Below are 26,269 nucleotides of genomic sequence, written 5' to 3'. Positions count from 1 at the left end.
TATGCATTAGGTTCGGTACATGAAAAGTTCGACATTTAAATCGGAGTCGCTCTGTTGTCGAACTGAACGACTGGCCATGTCGAACTTAATTCTCGGGTCGACGCAAATAACATGTGTCGAACTTAACTGATTCAAACGTCGATCTCGTCATGTACGTAATTGGGGCTATTAGGTTTAGGCTCGATTACCAGCCGCTGTAGACCGGACTCGAGAAAGCGGCGGAAATCGAGCCTATATTAGGTTCGGCTTATGAAAAGTTCGACGTTTGAACCGGGCCTAAGAACTCGCACGCGCGCGCGGAACATTTTCAAGAGCATCTACGCCATTAGCCGCGCGTGAACAATAACGTTTGTTTAACAAATTTGCGACTGATGATAGGGGTTTTTCCTGAAAAGTCTCTAAAAATAAAAATACCTTAAAGCACTTTTTGTAAACTTTATCTAATGCAATTCAATTCAAAGTGCTACACAGCAACAATTTGTTTTTATTTCTATTAGTATCATGCGATAGTTTTTCAAAGATTACAACGTGCGCATGCTTAACTCTCTATTGAGCGCGCTCTCATTGCACGCGTCCTAAAAAGGCGAAGAGTATCAAAGTTTAACATGATTGTGGTGACTGGAATTACAGTTACGCTAAACGATCTGAGTTGCTTTATCCATGTTAATTTAATGTACTAGGAATTCTAGAAATTCGGTCTAAAAATGTCTCCAGCAGGTGGGTGAACTCAAGATGACCGCGACACATGCAGCTACAAACTGACCCACTTGCTTACACTAGACATCTTTCTGTGGATGTTATATTATTATTGCTATCATCATCATCGTCATCGTCGACGTCGCCGTCGCCGTCGTCATGATCATCGTCGTCGTCGTCGTCATCATCATCAGATTGCTAAAAGTGAAACATGCTGCTCAGCAGCAAGTTTTATAATCAAACTCGTGGGCTGCTTTCATCGTTGGTAGTGCCATATCCAATGCGCGAATTCAGCGGCTCCATCAAACCACTGCTGTCCCTATGAACGCTCTTGTGCCGGCGCCAGCCGATCACCATGGCAGCGATAGCTAATCCGACAAAAGCCGTAACGCCAAACGTAATACCAGCCGCAGTTCCAGCGCCCATTTTATCAGGGGTGCCCTGGGAAGACTTTTGTTTGTCTTGCGTGTTGGTCTCGGCGAGATTCATGCCAACTATACCAGGTCCGTCTATGCTGGATACAGCTGCGAACTCCGCAACAGAGCTGAGTGACAAAGCGGATAAATATTTCAATAATAAAATTATTATTTTAAGAGATGGAAGCCACGCAAGTTGTAGCTGGTTCCATGCATGCAATCTTTGAATTTTGAAGTGCTGGTTTCATCGTTTGAGGGGGACAAAACCGTAGAAAGCCCAGAGAATAAGCCTCTTAAAAAAACATAAAACAGGGCGACAACCCGAACCACATCAGTGGTAGAAACCGGCAACCAACTATACATAACTGCTGCCCCTGATCCCCAGTCCCTTCGAATTTTTCCTCAGCGAGAGCCTTGGGGCCGACCTGCACCGTTTACAAGGTTCTTCGTGACTGGCCAAACAAAACAATAGGCAAACAACACAAACAATGCCCCTAGCCCCCAAAACAAAAGAGGTGCAGATTAACAAGAACGAATCAAAATAGAAGTTTTGAAGAGGAGCAGGTCTACTGGAGCCTTGAGAGCAACAAGTATGGATTGGGAGGGGAGGGATGAGGGTTCAGGTGAGAACATTACAGTCATGACCATATCGTGAGACCAAAAGATAAATCCTCAAATACCTTTTAGTTGCTAAAGTCCACTGAAGAGAGCCGGGGCGTTTAAACCAGATCTGGCCAGTGTCGTGGTTAACTAAGAGCAAAGGCACAGAGTAGTTGAAAATTTTAGGCGCACTTGAGTAGGGAGGTCTTTTGATGATTGGTAATCCCTGGTTGTTGAATATGTTCGCTTTGACACAAAAGTTGATCTCACAATCTTCCTCGATGGCGCCAAGGTGTTGAGAGTAACCGGTTGGACAGGACTTCGGCCAACCAGATGGACCAGACTGACTGACAAACGACGCCAGGTTTGAATCTATAAAGAAGAAAGAAACGACAAAAATACAATTAAATAATAGCAGCCTGGTTGGACAACCTTAACCATCTACTGTTTTCCGTGGATGAGAGACTGGAAACTGGAGAAGAGAATTAATGATAACGAGATTTCCGTGTTAAACGGAAAAAGAGGAGCACCTCTGTGGCGGTCCAAAGTTTTCGAACATCATGTCTGGAAACTGTCTAGTCCATTTGATTTTCAACCGAAATTTTCGGATCAGTTTAGCTAAATGGTAAGCACCGTGAAATTCCAAAGCTGAAAGGAAAATTTGCATGTGCGACATTATTCTAAGTCACGTGATATCTATATCATGACGTATCTACATACCCTGGCCGTTGACTGCGGATTTTGGGACTCCAAGCGGATTACCAGCATTGCAACTGAAGAAACCACCAAACGGCACTGACTGCTGGTAGCCAAGCTCGTAATCATCACTCACACACACCTGCATTGTGGCTCCAAAACGCAGGGGGTAAAACTTGAGTGGACAGCTGTGATCCTGTGTCACGGGGTTCTTCAGCACCTTGCTGTAGAGTCCTCCAAAGAGATAACCTGTATTGGTAGGGACCTTTCCCTTAGCCACGCACCAGAAGGTCGAGTAAGTCGCGAATCCGCAGTGAGTATCACAGCATTTAAAGAAAAGCCAGCAGCCGTGACAGTCACGATGACAACTTTGGGGAGTGCGGCCTTGATGAACCAGGACAGCCTCATAACCGTCGCTGCAGGTGTAGTCGGATGTTAGAGGGTTCTTCTGAAGCAGGGCCTCGCATGGATTACCATCAGGAGAGCCTTCGAATTGGCACGTTTGAAAAACGCCCCCGAAAGTGTAGTTGTTCGTGGGACTCTCGCAAGATCCATCATCGAGGTTGGCTTGAAAGCTAAAGTTTGGAGAGTCCATTTTCGTACATCCTTTGATGGTGTTGTGTTCGTAGTACAATTTAATAGCTCGCTCAACCACATTGGCTAATTTAAAAGTCAACTCTTCCGACAATTCTGGTAAACTTCCCGGTGTTATGGCGTAGTGCAGCGGATCGCCCGATCGATCAACTGCAACAAGATCGTCAATCAGTTGATCTTCCCACTGATTGATGGTAAAATTTACTCTGAAGGGCGGTCCTCCAAACGTTAATACGGTGGAATAAACAGTATTCTGGGTGTACTGGTCCAAATCTTTAACGTCGCTTGTCGTAGAGTGGCTAAATTTTGCTCCAAAAAATCCGAAAAATGACGCACTCGCTGCTGCCGTTATCTTGCTTTTCTCTTCACTAAAGTCTGCGACGAATTTTCTCGTCAAGTGATCAACTTTAACGAGAACTGCACCCGCCTTGACGCTTGTAATGTAGTGCGTTCCGAAGTCGCGTACCAGTATTTGCCCCAGAAAGTTCGCGTATGCAGTGTTGTTGTGTTGCAGATGAGAGGCGATCTCGAGTAAACGCGATTTGAATTCGGGCTGAAAAGCGCTGTCGGGCTGAAGCTTAGCAGAGTACAGGACATGGCGCATTTGGACTCGAGTCGTCACAGCTTTGTCTTCTACTTGATGCTTTTTTACTGACTCGAATTCAGAAGAATACGAACCGCCAATACTGCCAAACGAAAACTTTCCCGAGGTTTCAGCGTTGATAGACTTCGTTGTTGTGGAGGAGTAGTTGTTCCAGTGATCGTAAAGCTCAGCGAACGTGTGCACTTTGCTTTCCTTTACAGGATAAAGGAACACATTATCAGGCAGAAGATACCTGCCGTCATCTGAGGTTCTACACTTGGAGTAATTCAGCAATGAAACAACACCCATATGTTTATTCCTCAAATTGTCCCATCCGCCGCCGGGAAGAACTTCAAATCGATAAACTCCATTTGAGATAGGACAGCTTCGAGGATCACCAAGAGGAAAATTATATGAAGAATTATTCTCAGCAAATACAAAACTGGTGCCAAATACGGCAGAAAACAGTGCACAAGCGAGGAAAAACCTAGCTATCAAGGACACCATTGCTGTATATTGAACGCATCCAATGCCGGAAATAATAAAGAGAACTCTGCGGTCAAGCTTTAATATGCGATTTCCTTGGGAATTGACCCTTATGCCAGTCATGTGACTTTCGGTTTCGTTCCAGGTGTTCCAGATCCTGTTTAGATTTCAGACACGTCATGTTTTCGGTTTCCTACCGCAGCGTCACAGATGAGTTCAGACATGAGTGAAATTGAACTCGAAAACAACTGCACCTAATTCTCAATTAATGCAAATAATGTCCAGCTGGCGAAACAGATGGGTACTAGAAGGTTCCACAAATACCACAAGTCAACCGCTAGCTACTAAGATGCTAATCTATACAAACGTTTTCATACAAACTGTTCGGTTTCCCAACAATTGATGCGCAATTGCAGACAAAAAAGTTTGCATAATCTCAGGTGTCATGAGCTACAAGGGTTTTTCACCAGATCAACAATGAAAACAAATCGGTTTAGAAGAACAATATTGCATTTTGAATTTGTCTAAATTTAATATCTGGCGTGATGACAACCTTGTCATGTCTACTTTAGGAAAGAAAATAATAATGTTCAGTCAACAGTCAAGTATTAACTTAACAACTTCCGTCCTGCGCGAAAGTACACATTGATATCTACCGGGGGGGGGGGGGGGTACTTGACCCATGTTTCGGTACATGGGTGCAGGGTGTCGCCGAGGGTTTGAAATCCTAACCTTGTTTAGGACAGAAATACTCTAAAAGCCCTACCCAGTGTAGGACAACACCGGTACGATCTATTCTGTCAGTGCGCTTTTTATAATTCTGATATGAAGTGGAAAAATAATCAGTTAAATTTAAGGATACCGACAACAATAGCATTCTTGTCCAGAAAATGATCTGATGTTGATTGATGACCTTGTAATGGCTGGTTAACGTCTCTCGGCTCGTACCATATCCTGTTTAGGACAGGTTCTGACCCTATTTAGAACAGAGGCGAGTAAAATATTATACCCTGTTCAGGACAGAGAGGCCTAAAAACCATACCCTGTGCAGCGGCACGTCCCTGTATAGCCCAGATAAGGGAGTACCCCTCCCCCCGGGTGATATCTGCTGTCATATCTGCTACGAATTGAACAAACATTTCCGAGAAAGAGAGGAACTGAAAGCCCTGAAGAACAAATAGTGTTCCGAAGCAAACATTTGTTATATTAAAAACCAACTGGTCACCTATTGTTCACTGTCCTTAACGTTCCAAGCAACAATTTCAGTACAAATTTACAGTATTCAGAAGAATACGAACCGCCTGTCCTGCCAAACGAAAATTTTCTTAAGGATTCAGCGTTGATAGACTTTGTTGTTGTGGAAGCGTAGACCTTCCAGTGAGCTCGGCGAACGTGTGCACTTTGCTTTCCTTGACTAGGATAAAGGAACACATTATCGGGCAGAAGATACCTGCCGTCATCTGAGGTTGTACAGTTGGGAGTAATTCAGCAATGAAACAACACCCATATGTTTATTCCTCATTCTCCCATCCGTTGCCGGATAGAACTTCGAATCGATGACCTCCTTTTCAAACAGTACAGCTCCCAGGATCACCAAAAGGAAACCAATGACGAATCATTGAGAGCGAATACAAAACTGGTGCCAAATACGGTAGAAAAAAGTGCACAAGCCAGGAAAAACCTAGCTATCAAGGACATCATTGCTGTATGTTGAACGCACCCAATGTCGGAAATAATAAAGAGAACTGAAATCAATATTTATGTATGTATTATAGGACATCGACTTAAATCACCGCACTATGGTGGACAAGGCTCGTGATTAAAAGAACGCCTGATCGCAGGTTTGTGATTACCATAAGAGACTTTTCTCTTTGTATTCTTGGAGACACAGAAATGCAGCCCACGAACATGTTCTTTCTATAAATTGTTACAAACGATTTTTCAGTAGGGTCATTGTCAAACACAACATCGAATGTAAATTGCTAATGTGCATCCCTTGACGACGGTTTTGGCATTTGTAGTTTAAGTCCTACTGTATTATGCAATGTTCGTGGGGACTTGACCCTTATGCTCCTTAAGTGAATGATGCGAGTTTCAGTTCGCTCCAGGCGTCACAGACCCTGTGAAGTAAGGGTGGTTTACACTTGCAACATAACGACATAAGGACATGATGTCGTTGACTGCAGTGCGAACATCCTGAAATGATAACATAACAGCAAAATAACAGTATGAACTTAACGACATAAGGAAAAAAACTGATCTTTTCCTCGTCGTCTGGTTGCCATTCGGTTCTAGGCGCGCCATAACAGATCGGGTTTAGGTTCTTTCAAGAAACAGACATGAGTGAAAATAATCTCGAATATATCTGTTACGAAAAACAAACATTTCCGAGAACAAAGTTTGACAGAACTTAGTGCCAGATAGTGTCTGTAAGCAAAATATGGGTTATACTTTAAAAGCCAAATGGCGGCCTGTTGTGTTTGCTGTTCTTCACAAATTTTCCCATGATGTGACCCTGTTTGTGAGATGTCGGCCTTACTGTCTAAGTAACCATTTCAGTAGAAATACTCATTACTATTCTTTTCAGATGAAAACTGAACGTGTGTTAATTGTAAACACATATTTGGAAACTCAGAAGGGAGGAACTAAGAGCAAAGACAACAATTTAATAACTGAGTTTATTTACAGCAACAGCATTTCAAAAAGTAAGTTAAAAGAAACGTGGAAACACACATCAGGTTGACAAGAGAGTAGTCAACATTAAGGAAAACATGTTTCCATCCTAGACATGGAGGAAACACGGTGAACCGTCAGACGTCGCTAAGGTATCAGTAATCTATCCTGTATATGATAGCATCAGGCCTTTTCTAAATCAGTGCAGCTTCAACTCAGTGATAGCTACGATGTGCGAATTTTACTGAAACAAATATATTCCCAGAGCACAACAAATACATCTTACCGCTCGATTCTTACTTTGCTGTTTGTTCAACAATACGCAGCTTTCCTTGCCGCTTAAAGCCACAGTTCAATCGGAATACAGGTGCGCAGCTTTGTGCTGTAACTTGATCGACAACAAATCAATCAATTAATCACCTGTTAAAAAGACACTCGGAAAAAACATAAGCGCTTTCTCAGTCTTGCTAAAACTCGTTTACCACAGAAATACAACACATGATTTACGCGACTGCACATGTTCACACCGTCTTAAAAACTGTCAAAAAGACTTTCGATTAACAAGTATAAAACATTGAAACTGTCCGGTAGGTCAAACCGGGTTTTCCTGCTTTCCACTTTGCGAGAATACTACGTAAGGGAGCGCCTCCCTGACTCGCATCTTAATATGAAAGATTTTGTTTCTTTCAAATGTATTTCTTTGTTATATGTATATTGTCTTTGCACTGTGTTCGTCACATCAGGAAATAGCGAGTCTGGAAATGGTCAAGTATAGGTTTTGGCTTGGTGGTACGCCACGAGTACAGTTTACATGAAGTAGATAAACACTGAGCCACAAACAGGAACGAGAGGAAGAAATCTACCAAGGAATTTGTTCGATTTTATGTACATTTCTACGTAATTTTCTAATAACATTTGCAAATACGAACTTCGTCTTTAACTATACAACAGTAAGTAATCTGATCCAGTTAACTCCTTTTTATATCCTAACATTACATTACATGTCTTTTTTTTTATCTTAAGAATCTAGGGCTTTAGTCATAATCGATGTATTCCCATATGTCCGTTTCGTAGCCCTCATATACGTGGTCTAAAAGAACTTTTCGTCTCGCTTCGCAGTACCTGAGGATATGGTTAAGAAACAGCACTTTGAGTAAATTTCAAGAGAAAAACTACCTTTTTATCTATAGAGTAGACTACGAGTAGTCCCGCTTTCACTCAGTCCGTCGTGTGTCAGGCAAGAAAGAAACCAATTTTTCGCTTAGTCCGTTGTGCGCTAGGCGATTTCGCTTTGTCCGTCGTGCGTGACACGAGAGAAAATGGCCGCGCGAAATCCTGGGGGCAAGGAGCGCGCTTCTCGCCCCCCGCGATTTCTCGCGGCCTTTTTTTTTCTGCCAGTTTCTTTACGATGGCGCTCGACGGACTAAGCGAAAGAGGGACTACTCGAAGTCTACCTATTATTATAAACACAATAAAGTAACCATTGTTACGGGAAGCATAGATTGAAAACTCGGATCACCAAGGATCAACGAGGAAAGGAAAACAGGAAAGCAGTAGGGATGCGGGTAAATAAGGTACCTGTATTTATCTTGGACCTTCTGTTTTATATCTGATAAACACTCGGACGTTATGTCACGCTCTAGGTACTCAGACAGAGTTTCTGTGGCCATTTCTAGATCTTTTTGATTGTCCTGTGTTGAAGCAAAAGACACCAAACACATTAGTGTCCTGAGCTATTTCTCAAACACAAAAAGTTAGCAATTAATTAAATAACTAATTTTATTGTAAATCTAGGAATTGTAATCTAAACATTTTAATCGTAATTTTAAAATTTTAGCAAAGTTAAATTTAAATACACGACCCCACAAGCTTTTAGCTTTAATTATTATCGTGTTTAAATAAAGTTTATCTATCTATCTATCTACAAGCGCGAGAAGATGAGAGGGTAGGGTGAGAGAGGGAGGGAGGGTGGAATGGTGAGATGGTGAGATGGTGACCGTGGGATGGTGGAAGGAAGGGGAAGAAAGATAGAGGAGGAAAGTGTAGATTACCGATTACATAAAGGACTCAGTGCATCCATCGATAAACATGTTGTTCCTAGTCTGTCCACAGGCGTTTTTTTTTTCTGCGGCTTATTTTTCGCGACTTATTCTTCGAGAAACTCTATTTGTGTCTTTACCCAGCCCCATACCCTTGCATTTCGGATAGTTCATGTCCCACACGGTTAATGTTTTGCTTGTAATCTCGACGAGATCGAGACAAAATAAAGGGTGTGTGAACAGACTAGGTTGTTCCCTCTTTATGTTCTAAAAGCTCAATGAGAAACGTGTCAAACGCCGAAAGAAAAGGACTGGAAAGTGAGCATACGTTTTGTAGCATAAATCAGGCTACAGTAAGAAACAAGCAGTTTTCTGTACCTCAAAGATGACGGACTGGTTGTTTTTCTTGAGGTAGAAAGCGAACACGTAAGTGTATTTCAGTGTGTTTCTGCACAAACACAGAACATCTACGGCCTTTCGAAGAAACTGAACCTGAAAGTAGAGCATATATAACCTTTAATCGCGCTTTCCTTACAAATTAAACAGAAACAATTCACAAAATTGGAGAAGATACAAACCTCAATCCATGACATGTTGTGCTGCTGCATCTCTTCCATCTTCTGCTTGACTTGAGCATACAACTAACACGTCAAAAATGAAAAAAAAAGAGCCCTTAAATGAACGCTTTAAACCAGTATTAAGTTAAAAGCCACGTTTATTTCCAGTTCCTTCAAGTTTCGCTTAATGTTTGACAACTTCATGATGTCTTTCTGTTGGTCTTCCATACATGAACTTCACATCCAGTCATAGCAGCAAACGCAGACATTTAAATCTTTTTTTTTTATCAAAGGCCAGTAGAAAATATGGCCTAAAGGAGACGGTTTTCACGGTACAAAATAACAGACCAGAAAAAGAGAGCTCTGACAGGCTAAGCACAAGAATACTTTTCACCGTAACAAGAAATCGTATAAACACAAGCAACATCACTAAGTACGATAGGAATAACATAAAAGGAAAAGAAAGAGGAGCAAGTAAGGATAGCATAAAAGTAAATAAAATAAATCACTTTATTTAAGAGTCGAATGTATTTAGCACTGTTGAGCTAACTGGCGACACCGTATTTAAATAAACAAATATTGCAAACAGAACATTAACTATTAATAATCCCAGCTGGTGCGAGGCTGACAAGTTGGCTATTTACACGACACGGTCGAGGAGTTGAACTCGGGACAAGCGAGAACAAATCCAGACAGTGGTAGATTGGAGGATTTAAACCAGGGACCTCCAGATTTCAAATCTAGCACCCTGAGCCACTCAACAACGCCGCCTTCCATTGCAAACCCTACGGACGCAGCAAATAAACTTATCAGCATTTTAAAATGTGTTGATTCCTCGTTTTCTCACCTTGGTTTCAAATTTGGCACTCTGGGCATGATTCATATAGCGATTACAGTAGAACAAGTAACGCTCCAAGGCTTGCCGTGATTTCTGAAAGAAATAATAAAATGATTGTCTTGGGAAAGTGTCCTTGGAAAAGTGATCACTCAATTGAAAGTAAGTATCAGTACTTACAGCTTGGGCATCTCTGGCTGCCTGGGCATCTTTCTCATCATAACGATTACAACTGTACCTGAAAACAAATCACACACCAGAGAACATTAAAGGAGCTCAGTCATGGTGTTGAATGAGTACTTCATCAAGCAGATCAATACAAACCGAAAAAGAATTCAACAAAGGACTATTTAAATGATGCACTACCTAACTCCGTGAGGTGACATAAATAAACGCAACTTATATTACTTTATGGCACGATTTTGTGCTTGACGTCTGTGAGGACAAGAAATATGAGTGAAACACTCCACTGAAAGTCCTATGGCATACCAGTGAAATACTTGGGAATTATCGCAGACAACTAGATAAATTGAATTTTTTTGTCCATTTTCTTTTCATCTCATTTCAAACCAAATAAACAATGTTCAAAATATCGATCACAGTGTCAAGAAGGAATCCACCACAAGTTCGAGTAACAAGCGGACAAAAACTTTTTATCAAGATTATTTACATGGTATTAGAAACTTCCGTGCGACTGTTCTAAATATCTCCTCAAAAGAAATCATTTCTAACAACACCATATGTCGAAAACAAATTTTAAAGTTCATATGAAACGCTTGAAAGTACTGGTGAAATGAAACTGATGAGGAAAATTTACCTGTGTTTGCACAATTTCTCTGATCTATGAAACACATTTTCTCGAGTTTCCATAGAAAATTGTTTTTGGTGTTACCTCAGGCAACTATTTATATATTTAGCTTTTAGAAAATGTAAAAAGGACAGTAGCATGCTTAAAGTTATTCTGCTACTAGGTTTTTGTCCCTTCAAAACTAACTTGCTCGATTTCCTATTGGATTTCGTCTTAAAATGAACTGCTTAATGGTATCCAAAATGGAAGGGACACTAACCAACTTGATCCATGTGGTTCCCAAGGCCCCAGGCACATCCAACAAAAGTCAGCCTTTAGAAAGAAAGAACAAGAACAAAGACCACCAATCATTCAGAGTCGTTAACTATACAAAATCACATGCTCAGCTACAAAATACCTGCTGGCACATAAAGCGGTGATTCTACTTACCAAATAGAAGATGGTGTTCCACGTTCTCTAGGAAAATGATTCACGCTTGAGGTCAAGCAAAACTGCAGGTGGACGCACGAGTAGTCTCCTCCGCAGCAGCCTTTTTTTCACATCCACCCCCCCCCCCCCCCTCTCCAAAAAAAAAAAAAAAAAAAAGCGGCGGAGGAGACTAACGCACGCACGAGCGGAACGCGAGTGCGTTCATCAATTTTTCTAGACCCCAAAAGTGCATTATTGCCTTCAACATAGGAACACCATGGTCTACCATGGTCTATTTGGTTTAGAATATAGCACTAAAAGGAGAAAATATTTACACCTGAGAAGGGGTGGTGAAAAATACAATGCACGCTCAGCTCCAATAGCAGGTATAGAGCACTTGCATTCTTAAAACTCACTAGAAACACAAAACACGAGCTGTTGACGCATTGATTGTCCAAACAGAGAGAATTAACATTTTGATGAATCACAATCAAAAAGCCATTTTCCTATCGCTTCCTTAAAAAGCCATTTTCCTATCGCTTCCTTACAGTATTTTCTAAAAGAATCGAAAAGAGTTGTCTCAAATGTTTTCATAGCGTGGTAGAAGCACTTGTGACAGAATTAAAGTAAATGAAAACGCTGTGTAAACTATCTTGTTCACATCATGTTCCCACATAATTTCGTATTCTCCCAATCTTCCACTGGCATTTCTATAACTTGACAGAAACACAGAAAACGGGAATAGCTATCATGGTAAACAACAGTAAAAAAAAAAATGTTTGTCATGGCCAAACATAATTCCAGTGAAGAATGTTACCTTGCAATTGTTGTTGCGACAAACCATGTGATTACAGCCGCCATTCTTTTCTATAGTAACATGGCACTTGGGGCATTCCTACCAAAAAAAGAAATACATTTAATATTAATAAATCCTCAAGTACAAAAGGTGAGAGAATGAAGCCTAGGCAGATGGTTTAAAATGATTTTAATCTTCCCAGGTTACCAGGTAAGCAACACTTCGCAGTGCTACGGTCAAACCTCCCACAAGTGGAAACATTAAGACTTGGCACCAAAAGAAGTGTCTGATCAGTACAGCTGTACAGTTGCTTATTTTAAACCTACTTATCAAATAAACGTATGTATGTATGTATGTATGTATGTATGTATGTCTGTCTGTCTGTCTGTCTGTCTGTCTGTCTGTCTGTCTGATCAGGGAAGATGTCTTCCAATGGGGAGTTAACAAAGTAGTGTTTGCATGTGGCTGGCTATAGCTAAGTTTATTCCTGTAGGAGGTGTTCGCCTGCAGGGGATTTTCATTGGCAGAAGTTAGACTGTATTGCTGTACACTGTGGAAAGTGAGGTGTCTAATCACTGTGCATTGAGAGTTCCAGACCTGAGTTCAGCTACTGCATGCACTGTTTTATGTTCTCGTGCAAGGCACTTTACTCTCACAGCAGCTCTCCTCACCCAGGAGTATGAGCTCTAAGGGGGACCACATGAAATTCTCCTCATTGACTAATACTAAAGGAACTAACAAAAACTTGAGAGTAGATTTAACATGTTTCACACTAGAAAAATAACCCTGAGCAATTGAAGCTTACTAATACATTGTGTGAAGAGCAGCTTTGACATACATTTAACTTTCTTTACATACAGTTACAACAAGGAAACAAACCTTTGTGTTTGCCGATATCCAGTTTGATGTTTCACTATCATCATTGCACTTCTTTATCCACTTTTTAAGCCACTAAAGGACAAAATGTACCAGTGAATAACATGCACACAATAAAAAGAAAGAACCAGCTAGAGTCTTATTGTAACCTACCTGTTCTGAAACTCTAAATAATCTTATCAACAGACAACAAATGCAAGTATTACTGAATTCAAATACAGGTTGTGCATGCAGCCAGGTCCATCATTTGAAATGTGTGGATACTACGTTGCAAAAACCTCCATTAGTTTTGGATCTGATTTATTTATAAAAACCATGTGTGCTTTTATCTTTTCGGCAACAATGAACTCAACCAAAGTGTTTGGAAAATGCCAAAGCAAAGCAGACACACTCTTGACTGTGAAAGAAATTGAAGGAATGGCCAAGATTGAAAGTAAAGTAGATCTACAGGCTTTTCAAAAATTTCATGAACCATATCAAGTCCCAATTCACATCCTGTGACAACAACATTTAGTTAACAGAAAAGAGTTGTAAATGTATGCCTGTTGAAGTCGTCAGGCTAAGAGCTCTTCCTAACCTACATTTTTTTGGAAATGTGCACAAATGATGTCAGACTGTCTAAGTAATGTCTCCAGCACAAAGATTTACAGTTAGTAATTTACAAATTTGTGGCACATACGCCTGCTGTTTGGCTGTTATTTCTAGCTCAGTGCAACAAACAAACAAAAACGTAAGTAACTTACAGCACATCTCACAGGCTCGTGAACAGGTTCTCCACAGCCAAAGCTGAACAAGTAAAACACAACAACATTAAGCTCTTGCTAGTACTCAATGTTTTCAACTGTGGGGAAAACTTTACTTTTCTTCCCATCCAAAGCTGTCATGTAATAAGCTTTCTTGTGATAGTTCAATGCTTAAAACACACTTTTCAACCCATTTGATAAAACTCTTATGATATACCAATGCAAGATCAGACAAATACCAGATAAACATGTAAGTAAAAATGAAGTTTTTACCTGCCACTGCATTTTGTAGAACATACAACGGCAGCCATTAGAACACAACATCATTACTTCATAGTTTAGTGGTTAGTTTCTAGATGATAAGGCTTTTATTTACTTTTAATGGTGTGAGAGTCATGTGATGCATACCTACATATAAAATTTCAGTGCCAGAAGTGTGTTAGCAGAATGTCACTAAAACGCTAACAAAAGCAAGGCAGGGTACAAAGACTGATTTCCAAGCTTGTGCAAAATGTGACTAACTTTGTCACTACCTCCCCACATTTCTCATAAGCAAGATAAATTTTTTTAAACATTAAATTAAACAATAATTTCATCTCTGACAGTACTTCACTTCCCCATTGGGCAAATAAAGGATAGCCAGCATCCACTGGCCCTTAGGTCACAACTTTCTTTGCACACTGTTTCAGGGGACATTACTTCTTCTGCTCCACACCGTAAAGCACATTTGAATAATGAAGACAAACTCACCAAAATGTGTACCCACAAAGGCATGTCACAGGTAAAGCATCATGGTAGTTAGCTTTCACAGCATTTTGACAGTCAGGCCCTGGACACCAACTCATCAATCGGTTGCTCTACAAATACAAGAAAGCCTGATTGATTAGTACCAAAACGTATTCTAACCTCTAATCAGGATCAACACACACCTTGATAACCCTGGCTGTGAGAGATGAACAAACACTGAACATTGGCACAGTTTTTGACACAAGTTGTTGTTTTAGTACTGTTAGTTGAGTTCTTCTATGACTTTGAGCATTCCTGCAGGTGTAATTCATGTGTCACTGCACATGTACATGTTAGCCAAATAGCTCCTCTCTACAGCCAGGTATACAAATAGACACTGGCAATTTGGTGGGATATCTTGACTACTACTCAAACTCAACAATACTCCTGGATAAGTATTTGGTCTAATTAAGAGTAGCCACTGTTACTCATGACTTTCAGAACAATTAGGGAAAAAAAATCATGAAAAAGTGTTGGACCAAAGGGGCATAGATGTCACGACTATCGCAGTTCACATTACATGTACTCAAACAGGAGCTGAGTCACCCTGAAAGCCACAACCTTATCAGCACAATCATTCTACAAACACATTATAGATACAAACACACCATAGATACTAAAAAACACATCTAATGGCATTAAGGATTTTTGCAGGCTATACCAAGTTCATTACAATTCTTGGAAACAAACAAGCAAGATCCTTAACATCAAAAGATGGGTAATTTGGATGGATGGACGATTATTAATGGTGGACAGAAATGTATAATGCAAATGTAATTCCTTGTGGACCAACAACACTCAACAGCAAAGACTGTCACCAAATGGATACTTTTACAATATTTTTATACATCACTTACCTCAACAAAGCTGTTAGCTATCAGATGATGATATCGCGCTTTTACTTTAGTGTCTTTTACTACTTGCCTGCCATTAAAAACATAACTTACATTAGCCAATTTGATATCTTGATTGTATTTTGCTTTGTTGACTGAATAAGGTAACTGACCAACTAGACAGACACGACAAACCCACAATTATACTGGCGTTGCAGGTATAGTGGAACCTGGATAATATGGCCTCAAAAGGGACACCTTGTTGGAGTTGAAGTGGACTCGTGGTTAGTGAGTTCGACTCATGATAGAGTGGTCTGGGTTCAAGGCCTGGCCAGGGACCTTGTGTTGTGTTTTTAGGCAAGACACTTAACTCTCACAGTGCTTCTCTCCACCCAGGTGTATAAATGGGTGCCGGTGAATTTAATGCTAGGGGGTAACCTTGTGATGGACTGGCATCCCATCAAGGGAAGAGTAAAAATACTCCTAGCCTCATCATGATACAGAAACTGGAGATAAGTACTGGCCTGGCTTGTATACAGACCATCACCTTTACCTTTTTATCAAAGGAACATGCCCAAATGTCCATATTATCTTGGTCTACATGTACATACTAATGATTTATCCATATAAAGACTTGAGCATACAATTTAATTCCATTCCCATAATATGACAATCATTGCTTTTATTCAATTATTTTCAAATGAGTCACCTGCTTAATCATTAGGGCCAAGTTGTTCAAAGGGTGGGTAATGCTATTCACCAGATAAAATCAACATCCACCATGTTCACAAACTAAACTACACTATAAAGTGGATAGTGAATAGACCATTTTCGATACACTAAAATTCAGCTTGGCAGTGAGGCTTAGAGGACACAAACAAAGGAAATTGAATGACTAAGTTTATTCACTTCTTTTGTTTGTGTCCTCTAGTCCTCACTACCAAGCTGAATTTTAATATGTCGAAAATGACCTACTACCTTATGGATTGCATTATCAGTTTTTGAACAATTGTATAACCAGAGCCAGAACCAGTCCTTAAAATCTTAAAATACTTACCCTACAAAAACTTCATCTACAAGGATGTCACACTTATGAGCAGGACAAGAAATGTTCTAAAAACAGGAGATGACAGTTTAGTGCTGATGAACAATGAAACATGGTAATTAAAAAATAAAGTAATAAAGTAGAGTATTGGTTTATATGATGTAATAGTTAATAGCTTACCTCTCCAATATGCTCATCCATAACTTTAGTAGTAATGTATTCCTTCCAACATCTAGGACAGAACCTATGACTGCATTCTAAACCAACAAACATCTGTAGGGCAAACAATACAACACACAGTTGTAACATTACACAAACAAAATAGAATGTATCTAATGGGAATTTATGGAAAGTTTGAAGAGGACTGACATCAGCTTACAGAAAATTATACATATTTCCCTGTTGCTCACACTACTTGTCATATCAAAGCAACTAAGTACCGTAAAAACTTGTGTATAAGCAGCACCTTTTTGCTGAAATTTTGGGCTCAAAATGGTGGGTGCGGCTTATATACGAGACCATTGCTTTCAGAGGGGGCTAATTGCCTAGTTAGGGGTCAGATATAGGACTTAAAAACGTCAGTAAATAAACATTCAACATTTTGAAACCTGTTGCTGTTGTTGATCATTGCTTTTGATAGAAGTGGTGGCTCCTAAAGGAGCGTTTGTCTCTTCAGGTTTTAAACCTGAATCTTCTTCGTGAGTAGTTCTTTCAAGCGATTCATTTGTACTTCCTTTGCGCAGCTAAACTCTAACTGGCATGGAATCTCCATTCCTCCACAAAGCTGCTTACAATGCCTTCTGCGACCAATCACTTCAATACTGATCTCTCCGCCATGTGCAAGAAAATACCACGCTATTCGTGAGAACTCATGGGGCAAATGACCGACTGTTTCGGTGTTCTTCACAACTTGAACCGCGTGTTTATCCATAGGATTGTTAAACTTGCGTCGAGCAACAAGTTTTTCAACAATTGAAGGCTTCCATACATGTTTATAAACATGGTATCCACGCACAGCTGATGTGAAATAGAACTTTTCCGTGTTGTTTATCGTTCGTTCGATCGTTCAATTCGATTGATCTACATGACTCGGCCCAGACTTCTTATCGGTTTTTAGCTAGCCAATCAAAGTAGAGTGCATCTGTGAGGCGTTGCTAAGTGACCTAACCAAGCCGCATGTTTGTGGCTGTAAATAAACCTGTTTTTTTTGTATGAAAATTGATTCTCAAGGAACTTTATATTCAAATTTTCGATAATGTGCTCAGCTTATACGGTTACCTATGTAGCATGGATCCTAAATCATTTTAGTTTTGTAGGTATATTTGTTCTATGATCGTGAAATGTCACAAAAACTTGTGCTAAGAAAACACAAGGATCAAGTCATTCGCAACTTGAGCATGGTTAACTGATTGTCTGTTTATTGTCTATTTAAACCAATCAGATTTTACTCTGTTTGATCCGCGCAAGAGTCAAAACATTCGAGACGTGTTTTCATACTGTCAGTTTATTGTCATCATGTCAGAAAGGGGTTCTCCCAGAGCATTGTACACTGCGTCTTTTAAACTTCGAGTTGTTGCATATGCTGTAGAAAAAGGAAATCGTGCCGCTGGAAAGCAGTTCAGTATAGATGGAAGCTGTGTGCGTCCCTGGCACTCGCAACGTGAAAAGCTGCTGAAAACACCGCAAAACAAGCGAGCTCTACGTGGTCAATCTGCTGCATTTCCTGAACTTAAAAAAGAAGTCGCTGCGTGGATAACCGAGAAACGCAAAGCTGGCACTGGCGTATCCACCAATGTCATATAATCTACAAGTCCATTTATTTGCGTGTGTATTTCTCTTGTGTCCAGACTCTCTCTTTAAATGACTGCGTGGTTACTAAGCAATCATTTTGCATCGATCAGTCAGAGATTGTTTCGCTTGGATTTCCGTTTGAATTTCATCGTTTTCCACTATCGCCTTTAGCAATAAAGGCAACATCTTGTCAAAAGAGCCTCTCTTTAGGAGGATATCGGAAATTCCATTGAAGAATAGCTTGTAAAAGGTATTTCAAGAGTTATTTAGCTCGCAGCAAATACACAGCATCAGATTTGACCAAGCTTACAATGTACAAGTAATCACTTTCTTTTGCTCAGCGCATTTTACAGAGTTTTCTTTTTTTCAAAATCAAGCTCGAAAGTTAGGAGGTGCGGCTTATATACGAGTGCAGCTTATACACGAGTTTTTACGGTACTTACTGAAGTATGTGTCATTGTCAAGCAGATTTCACAGTTTGCGTCTGTTGATGCTGAAGATGATCTTGTGTTTACCTAATGAAAAAACACACAAACACAAGTACTATTAGCACAACTCTGCAATACGAATTGGGAAAAGGATGGTGTACGAACTTATTTTAAGTTATGTAAATAAGCCGTAAATGAACTTAAAGGGGCTTCAGGAAATCAGTGCCTGATTGATGACTGTGGAATCTAGTTTGAAGTTACAGGGCTCAAAATAATTTTCGGACTGTGGCTGGTCATGTTGACTGACCAAGATAACTTTAGCTTGGTCATGTCTTGTTTCTGACCAGTCAGATATTTTACAAAAAATTACAGTAATAATGGCCTATAAACCCAAAAATATACTTTGTTTGCTCCAGTCGATGCTAGACTGTCTAAAAAGTGGCTTAATTAATACAAAGAACGGTTTCTGTTTCCTTGATTCTCACCCATACCAACACACAACAAATCGTCACTTTACTAGGAATATGGCCACAGCTACACAACAAGTGTTAGGAAGTTTCCTAATGATGTAAAGTGCAAACCATAAAAAAATCTAAACTCTGATGTAGTCATATTTAGAGAGAGTTTGCGTTCATGAAGAACTAATGATCACTAATCATTCAGTAGATTTTACCACTTTTGGTTGCGTGCTAAGTAACGAGTTAAAAAATAAACAACAGAGTCAGTGAGCGTTCTAGTGATTTCAATTATTTGCTTTAGGAAACAAACGTAAAAATAGATCTCAGAGTAGGCCAAAAGGAAAATATAATCTAGTAACATGCTGAAGGTGAATGTCTCCTATAGTTCCAGGTATTATTTTACATAAACAAAGCCATCTTTGAATAGTCCGGGTGGTTATTGTTGATTTCTTTAAATCGATAACAATCGATATTCCTGAAAACAGGAATTATCAATGGTTATCGATTTTTGCCAAACAATAGCAATCGATAAAGAAATTTTTCTGTGAGTTATCAATTGCTGATATCAATTGACAGCAATTGGCAATTGATATCCATTGATTTCCAATATAGATTTTTATTGATTGACTATGCCTGATGATCTTGAACGCATGACAAACGGCAAGCGAACAATTTTTAAGCCGTTTGAACAGTACTTTTTCACACAAGAGATCATTATTGTATTTTTACAAAGAGACAAAATTTAAGATTTACAGTTGAGGATTTGATTTTTTTATTCAAGAATGAATAACATGACTGTGTCAACATGACATGACCAGCCAACATGACTAGTGGGTGAAGTTTTTGGCTGGTCAAGTGACCATTCTGGCCAGACATTGTCCGTTGACTGGCCATTATTTTGAGCCCTTAGTTGGGTTGATACTTCTTTGCTAGGCGTTCCTGTTATAGTCTTTCCCATAAAACTGTGAACACCAGAGAAAATCCAAACCTTTAAGTCCATTGCAGTTTCATCTTGTTGTATCTGATTGGTCGCAAAACAGTAAACATTCCAGAAATTTTCTCTGGTGTTCACAGTTTTACAGGAAGGACTGTAAATAGTCTGTGCTTGAGTTTTTAAAACCTGCTACATGCAGTCTTAACCTGTACCCTTTAATCAGAAGTAGAAACCTTTGGCTATGGTACCTTCTAATCTCATGTTGAACTAATAGGTCTTTATACAACAAAGCTCTGAGTGATAAACTAAGAACATACACTGATCAACATGAAATACTGACCCTGTTACTTGAAACAGGTCTGGAGTTTGTTCTATTTGGACTAACTATATGTGCTTCGGAGAAGAGTCTGTCTTGATCTCCACTGTAGTACCTAGGAAAGCAATATCAAACAAATTTATGTGCTTTGCTTGGCTTAGTCATAACATGTTTTAGTCCCTGGTATTGCAGAGCCCTAAATTTAAAAAAAAATAAAATCCTGATAGTCCATATTTTGAATGTTGCACAATCAAACTTGTAAATTTGGTTGCCCCTGTGAATCCTTATTAGGAAGCAACTTTTTATCCAATCCCACCAGCCCCACTCAAAGTGGAAGTTTTTGTGGAGCCTTGAGACAAGATCATTGTTACTAAGGCACTGCAATTGTGATAGCTCAGTTGGTAGAGCACTGAACCAGTATCGCAGAGGTCATGGGTTCAAATCCCGTTCAAACTTGAATTTTCTTTCAGGCTTAGTTTCACAACTGCTTAAGTTGTGGGTACAACTGTGATGATCAATCATGTCTTCATATCTTTCTCCGCAGTTCAAATATATGACATTTCATATATTCACTTGCAGAAATGGGTTGGTCAGCAACATTTGAGTGTTATGAATTCTTCTTTGACAGTCAGCCCTAACGGCCAGAAACATTTCTTGGAAATGTTTATGGATTTGCAAGCACTGATATAACCAGAAAAAAGATTGCTGAACTGTAATATACCATTCATGTCAGTCTCTCTAGAATGATTGACTTGAAACCAGTTGAACACACCAAAAGTTATAAGCAGATACAGTAATAAAAATAATGCATCAAGTGAAAAACAATGTGTCATTTCTGTGTTTACCTTCCGTCTGTAGGTCTATCATATAATTATAACATGTTTTTATTCATGTGCCTCTTCTCCTGAAATCTTCGCTGTCTCAAAAAGAACCTGAAGTTTAGGATGTCAAAAAGCTGCTTACACATGTATCTCAAATGTTTGCTGCCTTGAAAATATATGAAAACTGTTTCCCTTGCTTTGTGGTAAATTCTAAGACTGACTTTTTTCCCTGTTAACAAGGGTTACAAAATCTGTGAACTGAACTGGGGTCTTTTTTTGAAACACCATAGATAATTCATTTTGCTCAACATGTAGCATTGTACCTCTTTGTAACTCGATAAATTATGGACAGAGGAGACAACATTCTCGATGACGTTAGAATACTGTGAGGAGACAAAACATCAATGTATGTAGTAAAACACACCAAGATGTTACCTTGGTTTGAAGTACAAAATTGACACAGAAGATAGAAATTTGCAGTTATAGTACATAGAGATATGTTTGACCTTCACTTTTTCTCTATTCTGTTTCCTTTCCTTTTGTAACTTATGGTAGTAAAATCACATTTCGAGATAATGCAAATTACATGCTGAATAATTATCATTACGAATGTTAGATATGTTTGTTTGATACAACGAACTGCAGAGCAGTTGTCTTTAATTACATGTGCATCAGCTTCTTGCAGGTGGTACGTTCTCACAAGAAATGAGATGCTTCTTGAGAGAAATGAGATGAGAGGTGGTAACTTACTTTTGAGTAGTACTGTTGACTGATTAAATATAATATCCTCAAAGAAAAAAGGATGGCTGCTTTATTAAAAGAAATCCAAAAAACAGCCACATAGTATCAAACATTAAAAGTACAAAAACTTCCAATGTTCTTTTGCGCATGACATTCCATTCAAGTAAAGTTCTTTTTCAACCCATTCTCTGCATAAAACTATCTTTGCCTCTTCTGTTTCAACATCCAAACATTGCTTAGGAAAAATATGCAGTCATCTTTTATGCAGTACAATGTTGCACTGAAGTGAACTGATTTAATATTAAATTAACTTAGTTTGTACTATCAGACTTTGTTGACCACAGAACAGTTACAGAAGTGTGATGTTATAAATGTTGGATTTAGTTTTCATTTTGAACTGGGTTGTTTGCTTTTTTTCTCTTTGGGCAACAAGGCTCTCAATATTACTAGCAAATGGTTGGCAGGTATACATGTATGGTGCATTGTCTGTCACTTTCTTGAAGCACTGATGATATTTTTTGATTTCCAGTAAGAGCATTGTTTGTCCCTCAAGTTTATTTCCCCTTTGTAAATGTCATGGTCACATGATAATCACACTACAGTGTAAATCTCTTGTCAGCAATATTCTGATTTGCAGCTGAGATTCACTCAACTATCAAATGAACATTGGAATCAAATTAAATTGTGTTGTCATTGACACCAAACTTTAGCCAATACCTCTCATTAGAAGATATTTTGCTCTTTGTCAGTTTACAGTGCTGCTGACAGTTTAACTTCCATAAATGGCTAGCTCCATATTAATGCAGGATTTTATGTTCCCAACTATCATTCAAACTTCCTTCACAAACTCATAAAAATTCATCAGGTTGGAACAAAGGAAATCATGACTGCACCAGTGTTTGCACAACTGATCCTATTTAGCATAGATTTTTAGGATTTTATTTCTCCATTTTCCTCTACTTTACTTTTGTTTGAGAAGATATATCAAACACTCAAGACTGTCTTTAACTACAGTTCCAAAGACCTCAAGATTTATCTAGAAAAAAATGCCTCCTACACATAATATGTGGTAAAAACAGTTTCCCGCATTTGATATACATGTATTACCGATCACAGAAATCTCTCTACAAATGCCAGCAAAGTCAACACTTGTAAAATTTAATAAGTAACACAGAATGATGTTGCAATTAGAGGCAAGACATCACAAGAAATGCAAAATACTAAATAAAGAACCCTTCGCTTTCATGTTTCATCACGCGATTAGAAGTTTACATAAAACTGTTGCATTTAGAAAGTTTACTATGCTGAAGAAGTAAACATGCATTTTTTGCGTTGTCCTGTAATACTTTATGCTAGACTGCACTCTTTTAGTCCAAACCCTGACAGGTCAAGCAATGTCTGTTAGTTATAATTATCATTCACTGACCCATGAATTCCAGAGTAATTTCATGTACAATGACTGCAGACAATTGACAGTCCTGTCTACGAAATTTAATAGTAACCACATTAACATTCCCATGCAATACCAAATTTTACATGAGAAAAGAATTCATTACTGAATGGAGGGAACATTCATGTTTGGGGACTTTAATACACACACTGGTCATGAGGTCATGAGGTCATGAGAAAAGACTATATAGAACAACAGCAAGTCACAACATAAATATGAGTTAGGCTGCAGTCAATTATTCATTCATTTTCTTGGAAATCTTTGCCCCGAGACTCAGCAAAGTGTTTCAATAATTTTGTCTGCAATCTTAACCTAACTGCAACTTCCAACTCTGAGGACTTAACTCCAGTGACTTACACGCACATAGTGGTACAGAGGCAGAACAAATCCCAACTAACCTTTCTAGTAGCTTTTCTTTATCCCATTTAAAATGACTAAGAAGAATCCTGGCTGTTGGTCTTGGTAGCTATTGCAACAGAAACAATGAAAAGGTTATTAATTAACTGAAAACAAAGACACTACAACTCTAACTAATGAAAGTTATGTTTCCCTCATGCTTTTTAACTAGCAAGAACAACTTTAATAATGCTCCAAAATGATATCTTTTCAAGCAAGCATTAGACCCTATTGGGGTAATATTACCTAGGGCTATGAAGCAATGTCTCTATGGAAATCAATGGTCAATATTTGTCCAGGATGGTGAACAAGGGATTTATTGTCTTGACTTTGTTATTTATTTAAGGTTGTGGAAATTTTACCTTGTACAACCAGTGGAGAACATTGGACAAGCAAATATTTAAAGCATTTTGATCGTCACATTTAATCACTGGGCCACTCATGTCTTATTAGTACAATAATTACTGTAAAAAGGCAAAACATTACTGTAAAGTTTGCTAACTGCGAAAAACATTTTTGTCACAACAGACGACAGGAACCAGGCTGACACATTAATAGTTGGTGACAAAGTATAGAATATTGTTAGACTTTTACAGGACAACATAAGTTTAATTTAGTGCAGGTACTATATTGTCCTTCAATCCTATAAAAACACTGGATACTTTGTCAATCATTAACTCTGTAGGATATCATGCAGTGTTGAATACCAATGACTGAATCTTGACTCTCTGATACAGATTCTTCCCACTTATCAATCAATCTATGTTTAGTGGTCAATGGTATGTCAATTCTTTTGAAAGAAAAATCCTCATGTATGAAACATTTTTTCTTTACATCCAACCTTTCCAAATAACAATATTATAAGTTATTTACTCCTCAACTTCATGAAGTGCATGTATGCATAGTAGCTTTCTCTTGCATTTCCAAGAACCCTTTTAGTTTTAGCTGTAAATAATCAATACAAGTTTAAGCAAGAAAAGCAGGCTAAGGCAGGATATCAGTGAAAAAATCAGTGTGAATTTAAGTGCATTTCTTCAAAATGTCCTCATCTTATAAGAGGTAATATCTTGCTTAAAACAATAGCAAGTTATCCTGATACTGCCTCTAACTTGAAAAAATCACCTAGAGTGAGTATAAACAAGGAAAAAAAACTTTGCAAGAAACTAATGTTCCTGTTCAGATTTTTGCTTAGGTCGTCAGGAAATTGTGATAACATTTCGAATTAGCAAAAAGCTAAAAATAATATTAGTAACGCTGGAAATAATAATAAGCTCAACACCAAAGTATTAAACTTACCATTCATAGCTCACGAAATAAGATTAAGAGACTTTGTATTCATACATGTAGTTAACACGGGGTTGATGTGCCCGCGAAGTTAAATTTCAGAATCTTTAACCAAAAGATCTGAACAAGAGGAGCAAAATTTTCATTGTTGATGTTTGCATTGAGAAATAAGTGAAGTCTGACGTACTTCCATGAAACCCGGCAATCTTACCTGAAAAACATTATTAACTTCGTCGATAATATCGTTCATATAACAGACTAAAGCTTCAGGGGTTAGACATTCGTAATGGAAATCGTCATTTATGTGAGGTCTCTTTGGAGTAGAGGGTTCATCGCAATCGATATCGAAGTCGCTTTCATCGCCTTGCTCGGAGCCTGATTCGTTGTAGCTATCCTCGTGTTCGTCGTCATAGATCGCATCATCGTCCTCCGAGTCCATTCTCGTATTAATAATATCTACGTGTCGGGGAAAGAGGTTGAAAAGCAGTAAATAATCGCCACAAATTTTCCAGAAGAACACTGACTTTCATTTATACGGAGGAAACCATGTACACTCTTTGGGATTTGGTCACATGATGATGCAAATTCTATTGTGATTGGTTAAAATACAATCCAATTGTGACGTCGTTAATATAAGTAATTTCTCGCGACTAAGACAGAGGTCTGGGAACAAGGAATCTGACCTCTCGCTTCGACAGCATTACAAATATACATCAGTTTTGATTTCGCTTTTAAGGGAATTGGAAATAATAATAATTTTTTTAATCATAAGCTCCTGTAAGTTATCTAAGGAGCCTTCGGCTTTTTGTTTAATTTAATAAAAATTTACTGCAGTGCAAATGGAACTCACTGTCCACGTCTCAAGATCTGCACGCGGCAAGCACACGCGGCACGGGTCTCGAAAAAGCTATGACGTAATACAATGCAATACGTTATGATGTCACTCGTGCAAGCAGGACTGCATACATGTTTCGCTAATATAGCGCTATGACGTAGCTAAGTAGGTCGGATGCTCCAAGTGAAAACAACGCTAGGGTCCGCTAGAGAATAGGATTTTCAGATCACAATTCTTGAACGATCAGAGATAATTTGCACATGGAGATAAAGTTTGTCTTAGTAATCCGTATCCACACTCTTAGGAAGAAAAAAAATTTTCCTTGGGGGCTGCGCACGGATACAT

General features: G+C 38.9%; 3 protein-coding genes across 5 annotated transcripts in view; all 3 read right to left on the bottom strand.

Annotated features, from left to right (window-relative positions):
- The window catches only part of LOC145498777 (uncharacterized), a 127,752-nt gene that overhangs the window by 9,980 nt on the left and 91,503 nt on the right, over positions 1–26,269 (bottom strand). The gene's annotated exons all lie outside the window — the stretch shown is intronic.
- On the bottom strand, positions 465–4,737 carry LOC145498642 (macrophage-expressed gene 1 protein-like). Its single transcript, XM_081478557.1, has 3 exons — positions 2,433–4,737; positions 1,793–2,084; positions 465–1,240 (listed from the first exon to the last, which is right to left on the bottom strand). Exons 1-3 carry the CDS (start codon positions 4,192–4,194, stop codon positions 934–936), a joined length of 2,361 nt encoding a protein of 786 aa, XP_081334683.1. The 5' UTR covers positions 4,195–4,737; the 3' UTR covers positions 465–933.
- LOC145498651 (E3 ubiquitin-protein ligase arih1-like) lies at positions 4,735–25,758 on the bottom strand. Of its 3 annotated transcripts, XM_081478582.1 has the most exons (18): positions 25,301–25,753; positions 23,808–23,875; positions 20,422–20,512; positions 18,705–18,776; positions 16,651–16,743; positions 16,483–16,538; positions 15,450–15,516; positions 14,557–14,663; positions 13,807–13,849; positions 13,067–13,138; positions 12,209–12,286; positions 11,243–11,295; positions 10,356–10,413; positions 10,188–10,271; positions 9,362–9,424; positions 9,162–9,275; positions 8,323–8,435; positions 4,735–7,866 (listed from the first exon to the last, which is right to left on the bottom strand). In XM_081478582.1, the coding sequence occupies exons 1-18, from the start codon at positions 25,526–25,528 to the stop codon at positions 7,779–7,781; spliced, it is 1,548 nt and encodes a 515-aa protein (XP_081334708.1). In that variant the 5' UTR covers positions 25,529–25,753; the 3' UTR covers positions 4,735–7,778. The 3 variants fall into 3 exon arrangements, with proteins under 3 accessions (XP_081334708.1, XP_081334693.1, XP_081334702.1); XM_081478567.1 differs by having other exon boundaries at positions 10,188–10,413; positions 25,301–25,758; XM_081478576.1 differs by having other exon boundaries at positions 7,774–8,435; positions 25,301–25,757.

This window comes from Orbicella franksi, chromosome 1 (genome assembly GCF_964199315.1).
Source record: "Orbicella franksi chromosome 1, jaOrbFran1.1, whole genome shotgun sequence".
Taxonomy (NCBI): domain Eukaryota; kingdom Metazoa; phylum Cnidaria; class Anthozoa; order Scleractinia; family Merulinidae; genus Orbicella; species Orbicella franksi.
The sequence above is the reverse complement of the archived record's forward strand: the minus strand, read 5'-3'. Positions and strand labels throughout refer to the sequence as shown.